The sequence below is a fragment of the Leptodactylus fuscus genome, chromosome 6 (assembly GCF_031893055.1).
Source record: "Leptodactylus fuscus isolate aLepFus1 chromosome 6, aLepFus1.hap2, whole genome shotgun sequence".
In the NCBI taxonomy this organism is placed as follows: Eukaryota; Metazoa; Chordata; class Amphibia; order Anura; family Leptodactylidae; genus Leptodactylus; species Leptodactylus fuscus.
The window spans coordinates 23025071-23049481 of NC_134270.1; the positions used below are offsets into that span (position 1 = coordinate 23025071).

The 24411-nt window shown below is 41.6% G+C and overlaps 1 protein-coding gene across 1 annotated transcript in view; it reads left to right on the forward strand.

Moving 5' to 3' along the window:
- The first annotated feature begins 2264 nt into the window (after positions 1 to 2264).
- Positions 2265 to 24411, forward strand: part of CEP112 (centrosomal protein 112) — a 78101-nt gene continuing 55954 nt past the window's right edge. Inside the window, exons 1-8 of the mRNA XM_075279571.1 lie at positions 2265 to 2333; positions 3782 to 3888; positions 4132 to 4322; positions 16541 to 16695; positions 19775 to 19865; positions 20013 to 20090; positions 21727 to 21774; positions 23992 to 24069. Of these exons, the coding sequence (XP_075135672.1) occupies positions 3789 to 3888; positions 4132 to 4322; positions 16541 to 16695; positions 19775 to 19865; positions 20013 to 20090; positions 21727 to 21774; positions 23992 to 24069 (741 nt within the window). The 5' untranslated portion in view covers positions 2265 to 2333; positions 3782 to 3788. The remainder of the gene's footprint in view (positions 2334 to 3781; positions 3889 to 4131; positions 4323 to 16540; positions 16696 to 19774; positions 19866 to 20012; positions 20091 to 21726; positions 21775 to 23991; positions 24070 to 24411) is intronic.

A 24411-nucleotide genomic window follows, 5' to 3' on the forward strand; every position in this document is an offset into this window, starting at 1 on the left:
CAGAGAGGGCATGGTTTTTGGAGCTGTGTCCTGAATGATTCTACTGGCTTTTGGATTTCTGTTATTCTAGGTGAGGTAACCTATTCTATGTTTAGTTAGAGCCTAGCCGGGCAGGGATTCATCTTTGTATTGTTTCCTTTTGTTGCTGCACTACCTTTTTGAGTGAAAATAAAACTTTACCTTTGTTTTGGATTAAAGAAACTGGACTTGTGTGTCTATGCCGCCCCACCTAGCAACCCCAGACCCTGACTATATATATACACATACATTTACTCCACACAACACATCCTCACTACATACATGAATTCCACACACATGCACAAACTCTCAAGATTCAAAAACAAAGTTGTTGTAGTAATTGAGATGTCTCTAATGTGCTTTGGCAGCAGTATTTCAAAACCTTTTTGCACCCTCTATTCCTCAGCCCCTGTACTCCTTGCCCCTCTATTCCTCACCCTCAGCCCCTGTACTCCTTGCCCCTCTATTCCTCACCCTCAGCCCCTGTACTACTTGCTCCTCTATTCCTCACCCACAGCTCTTGAATTCCTCATCCTCAGGCTTATTTTGAGGCAGGCACAGGGTGGCGTAAATCTTGGCATTTTGCTTTCTTCTACTTCAGATTTACATTGCTGCAGTAAATATTACATGACAATCTCAGGTCCCCCCTAGTTGTGTCTAGTGCCCTTCTGACACCAGGCAGAATCTTCACATTAAGCCCTCATACTGGCTGTCTTTCCTTAGTGCTAGGTCCTGGTTTAGGTTAGAGACTGTGAGTGACCCCAACTCCTTCTGCCTGGAGAGCTCAGCTGGTGATGTGGAGTACAGCTGTCTGTATACAGGCCAGTAACTTGAGCGGGTGCAGTCGCACCAGGGCCCAGGAGCCTTAGGGAGCCCATAAGCACTGGCATCAGTATTGAGATTGCAGCTTTCATCTGGCCTATAACCCAAGGAGACCCTCAGATTACCCTAAGGTTGATTAAACACCTTAGCTCCTGTAACCATCACTATCAAGAGGTAGGGATGAGATAGGGGGCCCTGGACAAAAGATTGCACTTGGGCCCACAAGACTTTAGTTACGCCACTGCCATTGACCAGCATACATAACGGTGGCTGACTCCTCAAACTGTGGATACTCTGTAGACAAACTCCCCAGCTCCTGTAATCCTGCTCATCTCTGTCAGTGGGCCATACGTATAGACTCGCATATAGACCGATGACTTGGGTCTGGGGATTGTCAGTCGGAACAAAGTGACAGAGCCTCACAGCCTGGTATGGCAGGATCCACTGGTGGCCCAGGACATGTCAGCAGGGTAGCCTGGAGCTAGCACAGGATAAGAGGGACAGGTGGCAGCTCCGGGGTGGTCAGTGCAGATGTGTACAAGATGGCAGCACCAACCATGTGATAATGGACAGAGGATCTCAGCACTGGTGCTTATCTATATCCTGTAATATGGAGCAAGCTCTTACATCTGTCCAATAATCAGCACACAGAACACATTATATATGAAGAGCTCCATGCCACTAGATAATACATTCACCGCCATCCTATCACTATTATCACTATTATCACTATCCTATCACTGTCCTATCACTATCCTATCACTGTCCTATCACTATCCTATCACTGTCCTATCACTATTATCACTATCCTAGCACTATCACTATCCTATCACTATCCTATCACTATCACTATCCTATCACTATTATCACTATCCTAGCACTATCACTATCCTATCACTATCCTATCACTATTATCACTATTATCACTATCCTATCACTATCCTATCACTATCACTATCCTATCACTATCCTATCACTATCACTATCCTATCACTGTCCTATCACTATTATCACTATCCTATCACTGTCCTATCACTATTATCACTATCACCGCCGTCCTATCACTATTATCACTATCCTATCACTATCACTGTCCTATCACTATTATCACTATTATCACTATCACCGCCGTCCTATCACTATTATCACTATCACTGTCCTATCACTGTCCTATCACTATTATCACTATTATCACTATCCTATCACTATTATCACTATCACCGCCGTCCTATCACTATTATCACCGCCATCCTCCCGTACGCTTATTCCCAGCTGCAGTTCATACAGCCGGTGTCAGTACACAGCAGAGGCCACTGGGGGGCAATAGAGAACGTACAGGAAGAGGCCGAATCTCTACAGCATCCGTCGCCATGGTGACAGGGCGGCAGTTACTCGGAAGTACGTCATCGCGTCATCGGAGAGTGGGCTCTTCAAAACGCCGCGAGTGGAGATCTGCTGCGGTAACGTATCGCGACATGCTGCAATAGTGTGAGGTTAGCGGCTTACTCTGTGTACTAACAACACGTGTAATGTATAGAATGTCCCCCTGTGATGTACTGCAGGGAGTGTGTGTCCCCCAATCACATCAGAGACTGAATGTTCCCCCCCCCACACTAATGATATCAGAGAGAGGCAGAGAATGTGACCCCAAATGATCTCAGAGAGAGAGCGAATACGTCCCCCAATCACATCAGAGACTGAATGTGCCCCCAATGATATGAAAGAGAATGTGTCGCCCACTAATAATATAAGAGAGAGAATGTGGCCTCCAATGATATCAGAGAGACAATATCTCCCCATGTTATTAGAGAATATTTCCTCCCCAATGATATAATTTAGATAATGGTTCCCCTCCCCCAATGATATCAGACAGAGAACGCGTCCCTAATGATGATATCCGAGAGAAAGAGAATGTGTTCCCCATGATATCAGATTGAGAGAATGTGTCGCCTCCCCTCCCCCCAATGATATCAGGCAGCAAAAGTCATTGTCCCCCCACATTCTCTATGGAGCAGTCTGTGCCCTGTGTAACATATTATTCTGTATGATCCGCTGTTCTCTATTGGTGGGGTCTTCACCATAAGATGCTCTGTAGAGCTGTATGTATGTATGCATTGATGGGTTTGGTGCTGTGCGATTCTCTGCAGAGGTGTATTCTCTGCTGGATTCAGTACTGTGCAATGCTCTGCAGTGGTGTATTCTCTGCTGGATTCAACGCTGTGCAATGCTCTGCAGAGGTGTATTCTCTGCTGGATTCAGTACTGTGCGATGTTCTGCAGAGGTGTATTCTCTGCTGGATTCAACACTGTGCAATGCTCTGCAGTGGTGTATTCTCTGCTGGATTCAACACTGTGCAATGCTCTGCAGAGGTGTATTCTCTGCTGGATTCAACACTGTGCGATGTTCTGCAGAGGTGTATTCTCTGCTGGATTCAACACTGCAATGCTCTGCAGAGGTGTATTCTCTGCTGGATTCGGCACTGTGCGATGCTCTGCAGAAGTGTATTCTCTGCTGATTTCAGTACTGTGTGATGCTCTGCAGAGGTGTATTCTCTGCTAGATTCAGCACTGTGCAATATTCTTCAGAGGTGTATTCTCTGCTGGATTTAGCACTGTGTGATGCTCTGTAAAGCTGTATGCATTACTGGGTTTGGTGCTGTGCAATGCTGTTCAGAGGTGTATTCTTTGCTGGATTCAGCATTTGTGCAATGCTCTGTAGAAATGTATACATTGCTGGGTTAGGGGCTGTGCGATACTCTGTAGAGCTGTATACATTTCTGGGTTTGGGACTGAGCGATACTCTGTAGAGCTGTATACATTTCTGGGTTTGGGGCTGTGCAATGCTCTTCAGAGGTGTATTCTCTGCTGGATTTAGAACTGTGCAATGCTCTGCAGAGCTTGTAATTCTTGTTGTCCTCTAAGTGGCTTGCTGTGTTTTGCAGGGGCGCTATGGGCTCTCAGGAGGAGGCGTGGGAGTCGCTGGATGCAGAGTTTGATCACTATTTAGTGGACATGAAGCCGTACGTCCTGAAGCTTCCACAGAGACTGGGTAAGAGACTGAGCGCAGATCACATGACACACGATCAGCGTCATCTCACCTTCTAGTATCTGATGTTTGCCTATCATCTTCTCTATGTGATGCAGTACCACAGAACAGCCAGCAGGGGGCAGACTCCTACCATATCATCACTCGCAGCAGCTTTTACACTAGATGTCTTGTTTGTTTGTTTTTTGTCCTATGACAAGTCTCTGTAGTCCATTGCTAATTTTTGTTTATTTATTAACTTTTCAGAGCGTCAGCGATGTGCCCTGTGGATCAAAAAGCTGTGTGACCCCTCAGGAGCGGGTACTGGTGTGACTGGGAGGAAGAATAGAAACCTATATGCTAAACTCCTACTCCACATGCTTAAACGGGGCGTTCTGGAGGGGCCCTTCACCCACAAACCTGAAGAGGGCACATTGAAGACTCTTCCGACATATATGGTATGGACACTCTTGTGTGTATGGTACAGGATACACAAAACAGCTCTTGTATGTGGTGTATGGTGCAGTTCACACATTATTCATAAAACAGCCCCTGTATACTGTGTATTATATAGTGCACATAGCATACATGAAATAGCCCCTGTATACTGTGTATTATATAGTGCACACATTATTCATAAAACATGAAATAGCCCCTGTATACTGTGTATTATATAGTGCACATAGCATACATGACACAGCTCCTGTATACTGTGTATTATATAGTGCACATAGCATACATGACACAGCCCCTGTATACTGTGTATTATATAGTGCACATAGCAAACATGAAGCAGCCCCTGTATACTGTGTATTATATAGTGCACATAGCATACATGAAACAGCTCCTGTATACTGTGTATTATATAGTGCACATAGCATACATGACACAGCTCCTGTATACTGTGTATTATATAGTGCACATAGCATACATGACACAGCCCCTGTATACTGTGTATTATATAGTGCACATAGCAAACATGAAGCAGCCCCTGTATACTGTGTATTATATAGTGCACATAGCATACATGAAATAGCCCCTGTATACTGTGTATTATATAGTGCACATAGCATACATGACACAGCCCCTGTATACTGTGTATTATATAGTGCACATAGCATACATGAAATGGCTCCTGTATACTGTGTATTATATAGTGCACATAGCATACATGAAATAGCTCCTGTATACTGTGTATTATATAGTGCACATAGCATACATGAAGCAGCCCCTGTATACTGTGTATTATATAGTGCACATAGCATACATGAAATAGCTCCTGTATACTGTGTATTATATAGTGCACATAGCATACATGAAATAGCTCCTGTATACTGTGTATTATATAGTGCACATAGCATACATGAAATAGCTCCTGTATACTGTGTATTATATAGTGCACATAGCATACATGAAATGGCTCCTGTATACTGTGTATTATATAGTGCACATAGCATACATGAAATGGCTCCTGTATACTGTGTATTATATAGTGCACATAGCATACATAAAACAGCGCCTGTATACGGTGTATTATATAGTGCACATAGCATACATGACACAGCCCCTGTATACTGTGTATTATATAGTGCACATAGCATACATGACACAGCCCCTGTATACTGTGTATTATATAGTGCACATAGCATACATGAAATAGCTCCTGTATACTGTGTATTATATAGTGCACATAGCATACATGAAATAGCCCCTGTATACTGTGTATTATATAGTGCACATAGCATACATGACACAGCCCCTGTATACTGTGTATTATATAGTGCACATAGCATACATGAAATAGCTCCTGTATACTGTGTATTATATAGTGCACATAGCATACATGAAATGGCTCCTGTATACTGTGTATTATATAGTGCACATAGCATACATGAAATAGCTCCTGTATACTGTGTATTATATAGTGCACATAGCATACATGAAATAGCTCCTGTATACTGTGTATTATATAGTGCACATAGCATACATGACACAGCCCCTGTATACTGTGTATTATATAGTGCACATAGCATACATGAAATAGCTCCTGTATACTGTGTATTATATAGTGCACATAGCATACATGAAATAGCCCCTGTATACTGTGTATTATATAGTGCATATAGCATACATGAAATAGCTCCTGTATACTGTGTATTATATAGTGCACATAGCATACATGAAATAGCCCCTGTATACTGTGTATTATATAGTGCACATAGCATACATGAAATAGCTCCTGTATACTGTGTATTATATAGTGCACATAGCATACATGAAATAGCTCCTGTATACTGTGTATTATATAGTGCACATAGCATACATGAAACAGCTCCTGTATACTGTGTATTATATAGTGCACATAGCATACATGACACAGCCCCTGTATACTGTGTATTATATAGTGCACATAGCATACATGAAACAGCTCCTGTATACTGTGTATTATATAGTGCACATAGCATACATGAAATAGCTCCTGTATACTGTGTATTATATAGTGCACATAGCATACATGAAATAGCTCCTGTATACTGTGTATTATATAGTGCACATAGCATACATGACACAGCCCCTGTATACTGTGTATTATATAGTGCACATAGCATACATAAAACAGCGCCTGTATACTGTGTATTATATAGTGCACATAGCATACATGACACAGCCCCTGTATACTGTGTATTATATAGTGCACATAGCATACATGAAACAGCTCCTGTATACTGTGTATTATATAGTGCACATAGCATACATGAAACAGCCCCTGTATACTGTGTATTATATAGTGCACATAGCATACATGAAACAGCCCCTGTATACTGTGTATTATATAGTGCACATAGCATACATGAAATAGCCCCTGTATACTGTGTATTATATAGTGCACATAGCATACATGAAACAGCTCCTGTATACTGTGTATTATATAGTGCACATAGCATACATGACACAGCCCCTGTATACTGTGTATTATATAGTGCACATAGCATACATGAAATAGCCCCTGTATACTGTGTATTATATAGTGCACATAGCATACATGACACAGCCCCTGTATACTGTGTATTATATAGTGCACATAGCATACATGACACAGCCCCTGTATACTGTGTATTATATAGTGCACATAGCATACATGAAATAGCTCCTGTATACTGTGTATTATATAGTGCACATAGCATACATGAAGCAGCCCCCTGTATACTGTGTATTATATAGTGCACATAGCATACATGAAATAGCCCCTGTATACTGTGTATTATATAGTGCACATAGCATACATGACACAGCCCCTGTATACTGTGTATTATATAGTGCACATAGCATACATGAAATAGCTCCTGTATACTGTGTATTATATAGTGCACATAGCATACATGAAATAGCCCCTGTATACTGTGTATTATATAGTGCACATAGCATACATGACACAGCCCCTGTATACTGTGTATTATATAGTGCACATAGCATACATGAAATAGCCCCTGTATACTGTGTATTATATAGTGCACATAGCATACATGAAATGGCTCCTGTATACTGTGTATTATATAGTGCACATAGCATACATGAAATAGCTCCTGTATACTGTGTATTATATAGTGCACATAGCATACATGAAATAGCTCCTGTATACTGTGTATTATATAGTGCACATAGCATACATGAAATGGCTCCTGTATACTGTGTATTATATAGTGCACATAGCATACATGACACAGCCCCTGTATACTGTGTATTATATAGTGCACATAGCATACATGAAATAGCTCCTGTATACTGTGTATTATATAGTGCACATAGCATACATGACACAGCCCCTGTATACTGTGTATTATATAGTGCACATAGCATACATGAAATAGCTCCTGTATACTGTGTATTATATAGTGCACATAGCATACATGACACAGCCCCTGTATACTGTGTATTATATAGTGCACATAGCATACATGAAATAGCTCCTGTATACTGTGTATTATGTAGTGCACATAGCATACATGAAATAGCCCCTGTATACTGTGTATTATATAGTGCACATAGCATACATGACACAGCCCCTGTATACTGTGTATTATATAGTGCACATAGCATACATGAAGCAGCCCCTGTATACTGTGTATTATATAGTGCACATAGCATACATGAAATAGCCCCTGTATACTGTGTATTATATAGTGCACATAGCATACATGACACAGCCCCTGTATACTGTGTATTATATAGTGCACATAGCATACATGAAATAGCCCCTGTATACTGTGTATTATATAGTGCACATAGCATACATGAAATGGCTCCTGTATACTGTGTATTATATAGTGCACATAGCATACATGAAATAGCTCCTGTATACTGTGTATTATATAGTGCACATAGCATACATGAAATAGCTCCTGTATACTGTGTATTATATAGTGCACATAGCATACATGAAATGGCTCCTGTATACTGTGTATTATATAGTGCACATAGCATACATGACACAGCCCCTGTATACTGTGTATTATATAGTGCACATAGCATACATGAAATAGCTCCTGTATACTGTGTATTATATAGTGCACATAGCATACATGACACAGCCCCTGTATACTGTGTATTATATAGTGCACATAGCATACATGAAATAGCTCCTGTATACTGTGTATTATATAGTGCACATAGCATACATGACACAGCCCCTGTATACTGTGTATTATATAGTGCACATAGCATACATGAAATAGCTCCTGTATACTGTGTATTATATAGTGCACATAGCATACATGACACAGCCCCTGTATACTGTGTATTATATAGTGCACATAGCATACATGAAGCAGCCCCTGTATACTGTGTATCATATAGTGCACATAGCATACATGACACAGCCCCTGTATACTGTGTATTATATAGTGCACATAGCATACATGAAATAGCTCCTGTATACTGTGTATTATATAGTGCACATAGCATACATGAAATAGCCCCTGTATACTGTGTATTATATAGTGCACATAGCATACATGACACAGCCCCTGTATACTGTGTATTATATAGTGCACATAGCATACATGAAATAGCTCCTGTATACTGTGTATTATATAGTGCACATAGCATACATGAAATAGCCCCTGTATACTGTGTATTATATAGTGCACATAGCATACATGAAATAGCTCCTGTATACTGTGTATTATATAGTGCACATAGCATACATGAAACAGCTCCTGTATACTGTGTATTATATAGTGCACATAGCATACATGACACAGCCCCTGTATACTGTGTATTATATAGTGCACATAGCATACATGAAATAGCCCCTGTATACTGTGTATTATATAGTGCACATAGCATACATGACACAGCCCCTGTATACTGTGTATTATATAGTGCACATAGCATACATGAAACAGCTCCTGAAACAGATCCCCGGTGGAGATCCAAGGAACATGTATTGAGATAGTCAGGACCTATAAGTACCTGGGCGTGCTCCTCAATAATAAACTAGACTGGGCTGATCACCTGGAGGCGCTGCACAGAAAGGGCCACAGCAGACTCTACCTGCTCAGGAGGCTGAGGGCCTTCGGAGTCCGGGGGACACTTCTTAGGGCCTTCTTCAACTCTGTGGTTGCCTCAGCCATCTTTTTCGGTGTGGCCTGCTGGGGAAGCAGTATATCAACCAGGGACAGAAATAGACTTGACAGGCTGATCAGGAGGGCCAGCTCTGTCCTGGGGAGCCCCTTGGACCCAGTACAGGTGGTGGGTGACAGAAGGATACTGTCTGTGGTGACCTCCATGCGGGGGAACAAATCCCACCCCATGTATGGGACCCTGATGGGACTTGGCAGCACTGTAAGCGACCGTCTGCTTCACCCCAAGTGTGAGAAGGAGCGCTATCGCAGGTCCTTCCTTCCAACCGCGACCAGGCTGTATAATCTACATCAGACCAAACGAAGAGCTCTCCGCACAGAGAACTAATGATTATGAGGATGATCATGAGGTCTTCCTCTTTCTCTTCTGTTTTTCCTTAGCTGCCATGGACTCCTAGTATATCTTCTCTTCTCAGGTTATCTGTGTCTACGTCTGTAACATATTACTCTGTATTATCCTGTATCTGTATTACTATGCTGCTGTAACACGCTGAAATTTCCCCAAGGTGGGACTATTAAAGGATTATCTTATCTTATCTTATACTGTGTATTATATAGTGCACATAGCATACATGAAATAGCTCCTGTATACTGTGTATTATATAGTGCACATAGCATACATGAAATAGCTCCTGTATACTGTGTATTATATAGTGCACATAGCATACATGAAATAGCTCCTGTATACTGTGTATTATATAGTGCACATAGCATACATGAAATAGCTCCTGTATACTGTGTATTATATAGTGCACATAGCATACATAAAACAGCGCCTGTATACGGTGTATTATATAGTGCACATAGCATACATGACACAGCCCCTGTATACTGTGTATTATATAGTGCACATAGCATACATGACACAGCCCCTGTATACTGTGTATTATATAGTGCACATAGCATACATGACACAGCCCCTGTATACTGTGTATTATATAGTGCACATAGCATACATGAAATAGCTCCTGTATACTGTGTATTATATAGTGCACATAGCATACATGACACAGCCCCTGTATACTGTGTATTATATAGTGCACATAGCATACATGAAGCAGCCCCCTGTATACTGTGTATTATATAGTGCACATAGCATACATGAAATAGCCCCTGTATACTGTGTATTATATAGTGCACATAGCATACATGACACAGCCCCTGTATACTGTGTATTATATAGTGCACATAGCATACATGAAGCAGCCCCTGTATACTGTGTATTATATAGTGCACATAGCATACATGAAATAGCCCCTGTATACTGTGTATTATATAGTGCACATAGCATACATGAAATAGCTCCTGTATACTGTGTATTATATAGTGCACATAGCATACATGAAATAGCTCCTGTATACTGTGTATTATATAGTGCACATAGCATACATGAAATAGCTCCTGTATACTGTGTATTATATAGTGCACATAGCATACATGAAACAGCCCCTGTATACTGTGTATTATATAGTGCACATAGCATACATGACACAGCCCCTGTATACTGTGTATTATATAGTGCACATAGCATACATGAAATAGCTCCTGTATACTGTGTATTATATAGTGCACATAGCATACATGACACAGCCCCTGTATACTGTGTATTATATAGTGCACATAGCATACATGAAGCAGCCCCCTGTATACTGTGTATTATATAGTGCACATAGCATACATGAAATAGCCCCTGTATACTGTGTATTATATAGTGCACATAGCATACATGACACAGCCCCTGTATACTGTGTATTATATAGTGCACATAGCATACATGAAGCAGCCCCTGTATACTGTGTATTATATAGTGCACATAGCATACATGAAATAGCCCCTGTATACTGTGTATTATATAGTGCACATAGCATACATGACACAGCCCCTGTATACTGTGTATTATATAGTGCACATAGCATACATGAAGCAGCCCCTGTATACTGTGTATTATATAGTGCACATAGCATACATGAAATAGCCCCTGTATACTGTGTATTATATAGTGCACATAGCATACATGAAATAGCTCCTGTATACTGTGTATTATATAGTGCACATAGCATACATGAAATAGCTCCTGTATACTGTGTATTATATAGTGCACATAGCATACATGAAACAGCCCCTGTATACTGTGTATTATATAGTGCGCATAGCATACATGAAATAGCCCCTGTATACTGTGTATTATATAGTGCACATAGCACACATGAAATAGCTCCTGTATACTGTGTATTATATAGTGCACATAGCATACATGAAACAGCCCCTGTATACTGTGTATTATATAGTGCACATAGCATACATGAAACAGCTCCTGTATACTGTGTATTATATAGTGCACATAGCATACATGAAATAGCTCCTGTATACTGTGTATTATATAGTGCACATAGCATACATGAAATAGCCCCTGTATACTGTGTATTATATAGTGCACATAGCATACATGAAACAGCCCCTGTATACTGTGTATTATATAGTGCACATAGCATACATGAAACAGCCCCTGTATACTGTGTATTATATAGTGCACATAGCATACATGAAATAGCCCCTGTATACTGTGTATTATATAGTGCACATAGCATACATGAAATAGCTCCTGTATACTGTGTATTATATAGTGCACATAGCATACATGAAATAGCCCCCGTATACTGTGTATTATATAGTGCACATAGCATACATGAAACAGCCCCTGTATACTGTGTATTATATAGTGCACATAGCATACATGACACAGCCCCTGTATACTGTGTATTATATAGTGCACATAGCATACATGAAATAGCCCCTGTATACTGTGTATTATATAGTGCACATAGCATACATGAAATAGCTCCTGTATACTGTGTATTATATAGTGCACATAGCATACATGAAATAGCCCCCGTATACTGTGTATTATATAGTGCACATAGCATACATGAAATAGCCCCTGTATACTGTGTATTATATAGTGCACATAGCATACATGAAATAGCCCCTGTATACTGTGTATTATATAGTGCACATAGCATACATGAAATAGCTCCTGTATACTGTGTATTATGTAGTGCACATAGCATACATGAAACAGCTCCTGTATACTGTGTATTATATAGTGCACATAGCATACATGACACAGCCCCTGTATACTGTGTATTATATAGTGCACATAGCATACATGACACAGCCCCTGTATACTGTGTATTATATAGTGCACATAGCATACATGAAGCAGCCCCCTGTATACTGTGTATTATATAGTGCACATAGTATACATGAAATAGCTCCTGTATACTGTGTATTATATAGTGCACATAGCATACATGAAATAGCTCCTGTATACTGTGTATTATATAGTGCACATAGCATACATGAAATAGCCCCTGTATACTGTGTATTATATAGTGCACATAGCATACATGAAATAGCCCCTGTATACTGTGTATTATATAGTGCACATAGCATACATGAAACAGCCCCTGTATACTGTGTATTATATAGTGCACATAGCATACATGAAATAGCCCCTGTATACTGTGTATTATATAGTGCACATAGCATACATGAAATAGCTCCTGTATACTGTGTATTATATAGTGCACATAGCATACATGAAACAGCCCCTGTATACTGTGTATTATATAGTTCACATAGCATACATGACACTGCCCCTGTATACTGTGTATTATATAGTGCACATAGCATACATGAAACAGCCCCTGTATACTGTGTATTATATAGTGCACATAGCATACATGAAATAGCCCCTGTATACTGTGTATTATATAGTGCACATAGCATACATGAAATAGCCCCTGTATACTGTGTATTATATAGTGCACATAGCATACATGACACAGCCCCTGTATACTGTGTATTATATAGTGCACATAGCATACATGAAATAGCCCCTGTATACTGTGTATTATATAGTGCACATAGCATACATGAAATAGCTCCTGTATACTGTGTATTATATAGTGCACATAGCATACATGAAACAGCTCCTGTATACTGTGTATTATATAGTGCACATAGCATACATGACACAGCCCCTGTATACTGTGTATTATATAGTGCACATAGCATACATGAAATAGCTCCTGTATACTGTGTATTATATAGTGCACATAGCATACATGAAATAGCTCCTGTATACTGTGTATTATATAGTGCACATAGCATACATGACACAGCCCCTGTATACTGTGTATTATATAGTGCACATAGCATACATGAAGCAGCCCCCTGTATACTGTGTATTATATAGTGCACATAGCATACATGAAATAGCTCCTGTTTACTGTGTATTATATAGTGCACATAGCATACATGACACAGCCCCTGTATACTGTGTATTATATAGTGCACATAGCATACATGAAACAGCTCCTGTATACTGTGTATTATATAGTGCACATAGCATACATGAAATAGCCCCTGTATACTGTGTATTATATAGTGCACATAGCATACATGAAACAGCCCCTGTATACTGTGTATTATATAGTGCACATAGCATACATGAAATAGCCCCTGTATACTGTGTATTATATAGTGCACATAGCATACATGAAATAGCTCCTGTATACTGTGTATTATATAGTGCACATAGCATACATGAAATAGCTCCTGTATACTGTGTATTATATAGTGCACATAGCATACATGACACAGCCCCTGTATACTGTGTATTATATAGTGCACATAGCATACATGAAATAGCTCCTGTATACTGTGTATTATATAGTGCACATAGCATACATGAAATAGCTCCTGTATACTGTGTATTATATAGTGCACATAGCATACATGAAATAGCTCCTGTATACTGTGTATTATATAGTGCACATAGCATACATGACACAGCCCCTGTATACTGTGTATTATATAGTGCACATAGCATACATGAAACAGCGCCTGTATACGGTGTATTATATAGTGCACATAGCATACATGACACAGCCCCTGTATACTGTGTATTCTGTAGTGCACATAGCATACATGACACTGCCCCTGTATACTGTGTATTATATAGTGCACATAGCATACATGAAGCAGCCCCCTGTATACTGTGTATTATATAGTGCACATAGCATACATGAAACAGCCCCTGTATACTGTGTATTATATAGTGCACATAGCATACATGAAATAGCCCCTGTATACTGTGTATTATATAGTGCACATAGCATACATGACACAGCCCCTGTATACTGTGTATTATATAGTGCACATATCATACATGAAGTAGCCCCTGTATACTGTGTATTATATAGTGCACATAGCATACATGAAATAGCCCCTGTATACTGTGTATTATATAGTGCACATGGCATACATGAAATAGCCCCTGTATACTGTGTATTATATAGTGCACATAGCATACATGAAATAGCCCCTGTATACTGTGTATTATATAGTGCACATAGCATACATGAAATAGCCCCTGTATACTGTGTATTATATAGTGCATATAGCATACATGACACAGCCCCTGTATACTGTGTATTATATAGTGCACATAGCATACATGAAATAGCTCCTGTATACTGTGTATTATATAGTGCACATAGCATACATGAAATAGCTCCTGTATACTGTGTATTATATAGTGCACATAGCATACATGACACAGCTCCTGTATACTGTGTATTATATAGTGCACATAGCATACATGACACTGCCCCTGTATACTGTGTATTATATAGTGCACATAGCATACATGAAACAGCTCCTGTATACTGTGTATTATATAGTGCACATAGCATACATGAAATAGCTCCTGTATACTGTGTATTATATAGTGCACATAGCATACATGAAATAGCTCCTGTATACTGTGTATTATATAGTGCACATAGCATACATGAAATAGCTCCTGTATACTGTGTATTATATAGTGCACATAGCATACATGAAACAGCTCCTGTATACTGTGTATTATATAGTGCACATAGCATACATGACACTGCCCCTGTATACTGTGTATTATATAGTGCACATAGCATACATGAAACAGCTCCTGTATACTGTGTATTATATAGTGCACATAGCATACATGAAATAGCCCCTGTATACTGTGTATTATATAGTGCACATAGCATACATGAAATAGCTCCTGTATACTGTGTATTATATAGTGCACATAGCATACATGAAATAGCTCCTGTATACGGTGTATTATATAGTGCACATAGCATACATGAAACAGCCCCTGTATACTGTGTATTATATAGTGCACATAGCATACATGAAATAGCTCCTGTATACTGTGTATTATATAGTGCACATAGCATACATGAAACAGCTCCTGTATACTGTGTATTATATAGTGCACATAGCATACATGACACTGCCCCTGTATACTGTGTATTATATAGTGCACATAGCATACATGAAACAGCTCCTGTATACTGTGTATTATATAGTGCACATAGCATACATGAAATAGCCCCTGTATACTGTGTATTATATAGTGCACATAGCATACATGAAATAGCTCCTGTATACGGTGTATTATATAGTGCACATAGCATACATGAAATAGCTCCTGTATACTGTGTATTATATAGTGCACATAGCATACATGAAATAGCTCCTGTATACTGTGTATTATATAGTGCACATAGCATACATGAAACAGCTCCTGTATACTGTGTATTATATAGTGCACATAGCATACATGACACTGCCCCTGTATACTGTGTATTATATAGTGCACATAGCATACATGAAACAGCTCCTGTATACTGTGTATTATATAGTGCACATAGCATACATGAAATAGCCCCTGTATACTGTGTATTATATAGTGCACATAGCATACATGAAATAGCTCCTGTATACTGTGTATTATATAGTGCACATAGCATACATGAAATAGCTCCTGTATACGGTGTATTATATAGTGCACATAGCATACATGAAATAGCTCCTGTATACGGTGTATGGTACAGCTCACACAGGATATATAAAACAGCGCCTGTATACTTTTCGGTTCTCATGATTCCCTTGATCTGATTTAACCCCTTCTTGTTTGGCAGTCCATCTATTTTGATGAGCCCAATGCTCCGCGGTTTCACAGTGCTGCTTCTGGGGGTCTACCGGACTGGGTGCAGGGAGAACTGGAGTCTAAAGCTGAGGAGTCCTTTAAGTTATCACCAAGGGAGGTGTCAATGTCTGTCACATCACCAGACAGGTAGGTGTCCACACTGTAGATCTGTTGTTTATCCACTGACTGAGCTTGTGCATATCTTAGCAGAGCTGCAGTGCAAAGAATGGGGGATAGACAGCTCAGCCACCAGCAGACAAACAGCATAGCCCAGACTATACAGCCAGACGTCTGAACCACAGTGTGGCCGCCAGCCGGGCCGCAACTCCTGAGCTCCAGAAAACATAATGAAATTGCTTGCCACATGTGACTTTCAGTACTTGAACAGCTCTTGCTACAGATGGTGCCCCCTAGTGACAGCCCCATTAGATCAATAGAATACGGCTATACTCTGCATTCACCTCCTAGGACAGGGGTAGGCAACCTTTGGCTCTCCAGGTGTTGTAAAACTACAACTCCCAGCATGCATACTTGCTCTGCTGTTGTTGGAACTCCCATGGAAGTGAATGGAGCATGCTGGGAGTTGTAGTTTCACAGCATCTGGAGTGTTGAAGGTTGCTGGCCCCTGTCCTAGGCTGTGTCTAGCATGCAGTGCCTTCTGGTGGCAGCTCGTGTAAAGATTATGACAACGCACTGAATCTTTTTGTAGTCTTCCCCTTCCAAATTTTCAATAATATACAGTTCCCCCTGGTGACTGCCTCAGGATAGAACGTGATTACACACTGCCTCTCCCTGAAGTGTTGTCTCCTTCTAGGCTGTGACTATCATGCAGCGCCCCCCAGTGACCGCCTCAGGATAGAACGTGATTACACACTGCCTCTCCCTGAAGTGTTGTCTCCTTCTAGGCTGTGACTATCATGCAGCACCCCCTAGTGACCGCCTCAAGATAGAACGTGATTACACACTGCCTCTCCCTGAAGTGTTGTCTCCTTCTAGGCTGTGACTATCATGCAGCGCCCCCTAGTGACCGCCTCAGGATAGAACGTGATTACACACTGCCTCTCCCTGAAGTGTTGTCTCCTTCTAGGCTGTGACTATCATGCAGCTCCCCCTAGTGACCGCCTCAGGATAGAACGTGATTACACACTGCCTCTCCCTGAAGTGTTGTCTCCTTCTAGGCTGTGACTATCATGCAGCGCCCCCTAGTGACCGCCTTAGGATAGAACTTGACTACTCATTGCAGTGTTGCCCCCTGATGACCACCTCCGGCTAGAACAAGACTATGCACTGTGTCTTCCTGCAGGGTCCCCTTCTAGGCTATGACTACCATGCAGCGCCCCCTATTGACAGTATCAGGAATGGAATATGTCTGCATGCTTTGTCTCTCTGCAGTGTTGCCCTCCGAGGCTGTAATCACCATGCAGCGCTGCCTGTGTCCGCCCAAGGATAGAACATGTCTGTACTTTGTCTCCCAGTAGAGTCGTTCCTTGCTAGGCTGTGACTACCATGCAGCGCCCCCTGGTGACAGTATCAGGAACAGAACATATGTTTTGGCTCCCTGCGCTGTTGCTAGCACTATAATGTGTGACACGTGGACATTTTTCATAGTGAATAATTTCTCACCGTCTGGTAAATTGCACCGCCGCCGTCGTCACTCATCCTGTCGTGTCAGCTTATATTTATTATGTTCTTTTCTTGTTCAGACACTTTGTGTTTTGACACTTGCTGTGTTTCACTGCCAGGACATACAGTGTTATGTACAGAGAGTCTTAAAGGGCCGGTACAGCGTCTTCAGTGTGAGAAGACATCCTGCAGCGCACTAATACCACATTGTGTTGTCATTTTCCTGTTTGCTGTCAGTAAATGCAGACAAAATATTTCTCATGAGAGTTTGTTCAGTCTACACAACCATCTGCAATTTCCAGACTGATCCACTACTGTTCCTTGTACTGATACATTGTAACAAACTATCTGGACTGGAGGGAGAGCATTTCAGAGAGATAACTATACAGGAATTCACATAAATCTGGAGACCCTCATCTGCCCCACCTCAGGGAACACCTGGTTATTGATCTTATTTGTGTCCTCCCACAATTCCCTGCTCTGCACAATTCAACTGCAGTAAAGACTGACACTCTACAACTTTCCAATATGGAAGAGGTTTTGTAAGGGGATTATCAGTTACCTAGGACATAGATCACAGATTAGATTATGACCTCCTGGGATGATGTGAGTTGGTTTTCTACCTGTGTCCACTAGTGTTGTGACCACCAGATGGCAGTAGTGCACTGCTCAGTAGTATACAGTACCGATCCAGCAGCGGGATATCTTATTATTGATAGCCTGGAGTTAGGGTTCGGTGTCGCAGAGATGTCAGTGCCTTCCGTGTCAGTTTATACTGCGCTTCGTTTATCTGTGTGTGGTCAGGTGACATTATAAGTATATTACAGATTACAGTAACATGGCGTCTTCTCGTGTAACATCAATAGATATTTCCAGCTCACAGTGATAGTGGCGTCCGCTTCATTATGGTAATAGTCCGCCGTGCAACATTGTCAAAGAATATTTGGGGTACTCAGCACATTGGCACATTACAGGTGACATGATATGACTGACACAGTGTGACCGTGTCATCCCGCATAGTGACACCTGTTGGCCATGTGTACTTGGCTTGTTGCTAGTTCTGTCACTTCCCTCTTTGACTGCCATAATGCTCCTCCGTTGTCTATAGGACTTCTCTAGAGCTGTTCGCTCCTCTTGATCTGGCGCACTGCCCTCCAGAGATGAGCCAGCAGCCCCATTCTAATTTCTGTGTCCATTCCTCCATTATTCTGCCTTCTTTCTCTTATCTCTCTGCTTTTATTGTCCTGGTGATCGGGATCTATGAAGAGGGGGCGACAAAGGAGCTCCCCAGAACCTCTGCGGCATTAGTTCTGCTGGTCAGTCAGTAGGACCATGCTCATGAAGCCTTGATATAAATGACAGACATGGCATGTTAGAGGTTAAATATAACTGTGGTAAACATCAACCAGTCGGCTCCTTGTAAGGTTTTTACTGGTGTTTCCATGACCAAAGTAACTAGCAGACCCTAAAATACTAGCTGGTAGTCAAGGAATTCTCTCTGGGAATATATGCAGCAGGTCTGCTCAGCCAGCGTGCAGAGGTGACAGCCGTGGCATCACAGTGTGCGATTCTCCGCCATATTGTATGTTACTTTGTCTTCTAGGCTCCAGCACTCCTACAGCCGGACAATGGCGATGAAGTCCCAGAGCCCCACACTGCGCTCCGAGGAGGATGACCCTGATCCAGTCCGCGCTGTAAGACCCTGCATCTTCTGAGACTAGGGGCAGGGGCCATATTCTGCTGCTGAGGATCTGGTAGAATGATGGCTCCTGGTGCTGTATGTAAATGAGGGGATATAATGGATATATTAGAATGACAACGCCCTTGTCTTTTGGCTATAGGTGGATCGTGGTAAGCGTCTCACCAGCAGTCGCAATGACAGTGACCTGGACGCTGTCATGAACAGCTGGAATCTTGGGGTAACGCATATATTTCCCTGCTCTGTCATGTCAAGATCAGGCTGGTCCTAGAACCGAGCTTTACTTATAGCCATCTCCTCCAATCACACCAAGAGCTGCACTCACAAGGTTGGGCTTTATGGGAGCCTGGGGAGCAGTGAGTAAGAGTTTCCCACTGACTGGAGACGTCATGTAACAGAATTATGAGTGCAGCTCTGGATGTAACTGGCGTGTCAGATGTAATTTAACATCAGATTGGTGATTCTAGCTCAAGATGTAACTGAAGTATAAAACGTGATGTGACTGTGGCAGAATTATGAGTGCAGCTCTGGATGTGAGTGATGGGTTCAGGTGCACAGAGATTATTCCTCATACTAGTGGGTGGACATTGCTGGGAATTGTGTAGTGTTGTGATCACCAAGCCGCAGCCTCCCAGTCCCTGTAATGTCCCAGCACTGGCAGCCATCCCTGTCCTGTCCCATCCCTGCACAGTTCAGATCCGGTTCCCGCACATCTCAGTCTCTGGCTCCTTTTCTTGCACATCTGCTTGCTGATTGCCTCCGTCTGGGTCGTGCCATTACAGTTGCGTGTCGCTTTCTTCAGCAGACTCGCTGTCACTTCTGCGGAGGGCTTGGCAGACGCTGCATTCTGTATTTTTATAGTTTTGTGGGTTTTTTGACAATTTGGAGAGGAATAAATGAATACAATGTGAAGTGTTTCCAGCCGGGGGGAGGGGATTACAATGTGGGAACATGGTGCTTCAAAGAACATCTGGGAGCAGACGGAGGCCGACTGGCTGGGCACCCCTTCCCCGCTCCCACTTTTCATCCTTCACACTTTGTTTTTTCTAAGTGAAGATTCTTTGTGAAGCCTTTGTGTGAACAAGGTTAGATTTGTCATTCAGGATTTTAGCAAAGATGGGTGCCTTCCCCTGCAGGCGGTGTAACCCACCACACACACCACTGCACCATATGACTTTGGGGAGTTAACAAATGCTTTATCCCAAGTTTCAGTGCTGCTTTTCTTCTCTGGAGGACCTGTCTTGTGTAATATTTCATTTTTCCTGTGGAAGCGCTGTAGGGGATTGAACCTCTTGTTCTGAGTGTCCCTGTAGATAGCAGCTGATCTCTAGAATCCCTCAATGAGAACCTATGATCTTTCTAACAATTAGGACATTGTCCAGACTGGAGGAGGGTCACCCATCTGTCCAAGAGTCCTGAATGGCTTTATTATACAGTACAACATTCACCATCTATAAAACCAGGTGGTAGAACCTTCCAGGAGTCAATAAAGCTGAGCGATAACCAATATGGATGCCATTACAGCTCACACACAGGTTATGATTCAGCTTTTCCAGACTACTGATTGGTATATTCACCTGTTTCAAGACCCAATAATTAATGCTCCTCCATTGTCTGTATATCAGTTCTTCCTGTGTCGGGGTGACCTATAGCGCCACCTACAGTTGGTGCTCTGAACAGGATACGCGTCAGTATGGAAGGGATTGCACTGTGAGCAGTTCTCTTGTACCGATGATGTCACACCACTGCTCATCATGCAGTTTTCTGATCCAGGGATAGAGTTGCTTGTTAACCCCTTAATTGTCCTGATCTCACGATTACTGTGACAAATCTAACATCCCATATTTTATCAACAGATTGAAAATCCAAGGTATCTGCGGGACAGACCCTCACCCCTCACTGCGGTATGTACATAGTATAAAATATTTCTGCAGACTGGAGATGTGACTGCTATATGATATCGCTGATATCTGGAGAGCGGTGATGTCACTACTCCTGTATTATATCAGTGATGTCACTGCTCCTGTATTATGTCACCACTCTGATATCTGGAGAGCGGTGATGTCACTGTTCCTATATAATATCACTAATATCTGTACAGCGGTGATGTTACTGCTCCTATATAATATCACTGATATCTGTACAGCGGTGATGTCACCTCCTGTATAATATCACTGATATCTGGAGAGTGGTGATGTCACTGTTCCTATATAATATCACTGATATCTGGAGAGCGGTGATGTCACTGCTCCTATATAATATCACTGATATCTGGACAGCGGTGATGTCACTGCTCCTATATAATATCACTGATATCTGTACAGTGGTGATGTCACTGCTCCTATATAATATCACTGATATCTGGAGAGCGGTGATGTCACTGCTCCTATATAATATCACTGATATCTGGACAGCGGTGATGTCACTGCTCCTATATAATATCACTGATATCTGGACAGCGGTGATGTCACTGCTCCTATATAATATCACTGATATCTGTACAGTGGTGATGTCACTGCTCCTATATAATATCACTGATATCTGGAGAGCGGTGATGTCACTGCTCCTATATAATATCACTGATATCTGGACAGCGGTGATGTCACTGCTCCTATATAATATCACTGATATCTGTACAGTGGTGATGTCACTGCTCCTGTATAATATCACTGATATCTGGACAGCGGTGATGTCACCTCCTGTATAATATCACTGATATCTGGAGAGTGGTGATGTCACTGCTCCTGTATAATATCACTAATATCTGTACAGCGGTGATGTCACTGCTCCTATATAATATCACTGATATCTGTACAGCGGTGATGTCACCTCCTGTATAATATCACTGATATCTGGAGAGCGGTGATGTCACTGTTCCTATATAATATCACTGATATCTGGAGAGTGGTGATGTCACTGTTCCTATATAATATCACTGATATCTGGAGAGCGGTGATGTCACTGCTCCTATATAATATCACTGATATCTGGACAGCGGTGATGTCACTGCTCCTATATAATATCACTGATATCTGGAGAGCGGTGATGTCACTGCTCCTATATAATATCACTGATATCTGGAGAGCGGTGATGTCACTGTTCCTATATAATATCACTGATATCTGGAGAGCGGTGATGTCACTGCTCCTATATAATATCACTGATATCTGGAGAGTGGTGATGTCACTGTTCCTATATAATATCACTGATATCTGGACAGCGGTGATGTCACTGCTCCTGTATAATATCACTGATATCTGGAGAGCTGTGATGTCACTGCTCCTGTATAATATCACTGATATCTGGAGAGCGGTGATGTCACTGCTCCTATATAATATCACTGATATCTGGAGAGCAGTGATGTCACCTCCTATATAATATCACTGATATCTGGAGAGCGGTGATGTCACCTCCTGTATAATATCACTGATATCTGGAGAGCGGTGATGTCACTGCTCCTGTATAATATCACTGATATCTGGAGAGCGGTGATGTCACTGCTCCTATATAATATCACTGATATCTGGATAGTGGTGATGTCACCTCCTGTATAATATCACTGATATCTGGAGAGCAGTGATGTCACTGCTCCTGTATAATATCACAGATATCTGGAGAGCGGTGATGTCACTGCTCCTATATAATATCACAGATATCTGGAGAGCGGTGATGTCACTGCTCCTATATAATATCACTGATATCTGGAGAGCGGTGATGTCACCTCCTGTATAATATCACTGATATCTGGAGAGCGGTGATGTCACTGCTCCTGTATAATATCACTGATATCTGGAGAGCGGTGATGTCACCTCCTGTATAATATCACTGATATCTGGAGAGCGGTGATGTCACTGCTCCTGTATAATATCACTGATATCTGGACAGCGGTGATGTCACTGCTCCTGTATAATATCACTGATATCTGGAGAGCGGTGATGTCACTGCTCCTATATAATATCACTGATATCTGGACAGCGGTGATGTCACTGCTCCTGTATAATATCACTGATATCTGGAGAGCGGTGATGTCACTGCTCCTATATAATATCACTGATATCTGGACAGCGGTGATGTCACTGCTTCTATGTAATAACACTTATTGTAAGTTTGTGTCTCCGCAGATCTCTGTGGACTCGCGCCTTGGTAGAAGTGCAGATTATTGTGATGAACGGTCGCTCTTCCATTTACATAAGAAAGAGGTTTGTTTTGACCCCATATCCTCCTGGCAGTTTTTAGGAGAGTGCTCTTGTAGTGCTTACCTGGTACCCTACCATGTATTACCAGTCAAAATCCATCTTCAGGGCAGTCATTTGCTCTGTCCCCCCCACCCACCCCAAAGGTATTTCACTGTCCTGCCCTGTGATGTTCTTGTACCACGTAGCTGGATCTTTGGGTACAGAGTCTAATTTTATGTAACAAAACTTCAGCTGCGAGATGTTTTGAATCTGGACAAGTTGTGAGCGTCTAATACTAAACTATAATGTTCCCAGTCACTGAAAGCAAGCAAAGGAGTAAATTGTAATGACCAGGTCCTGCCTTTC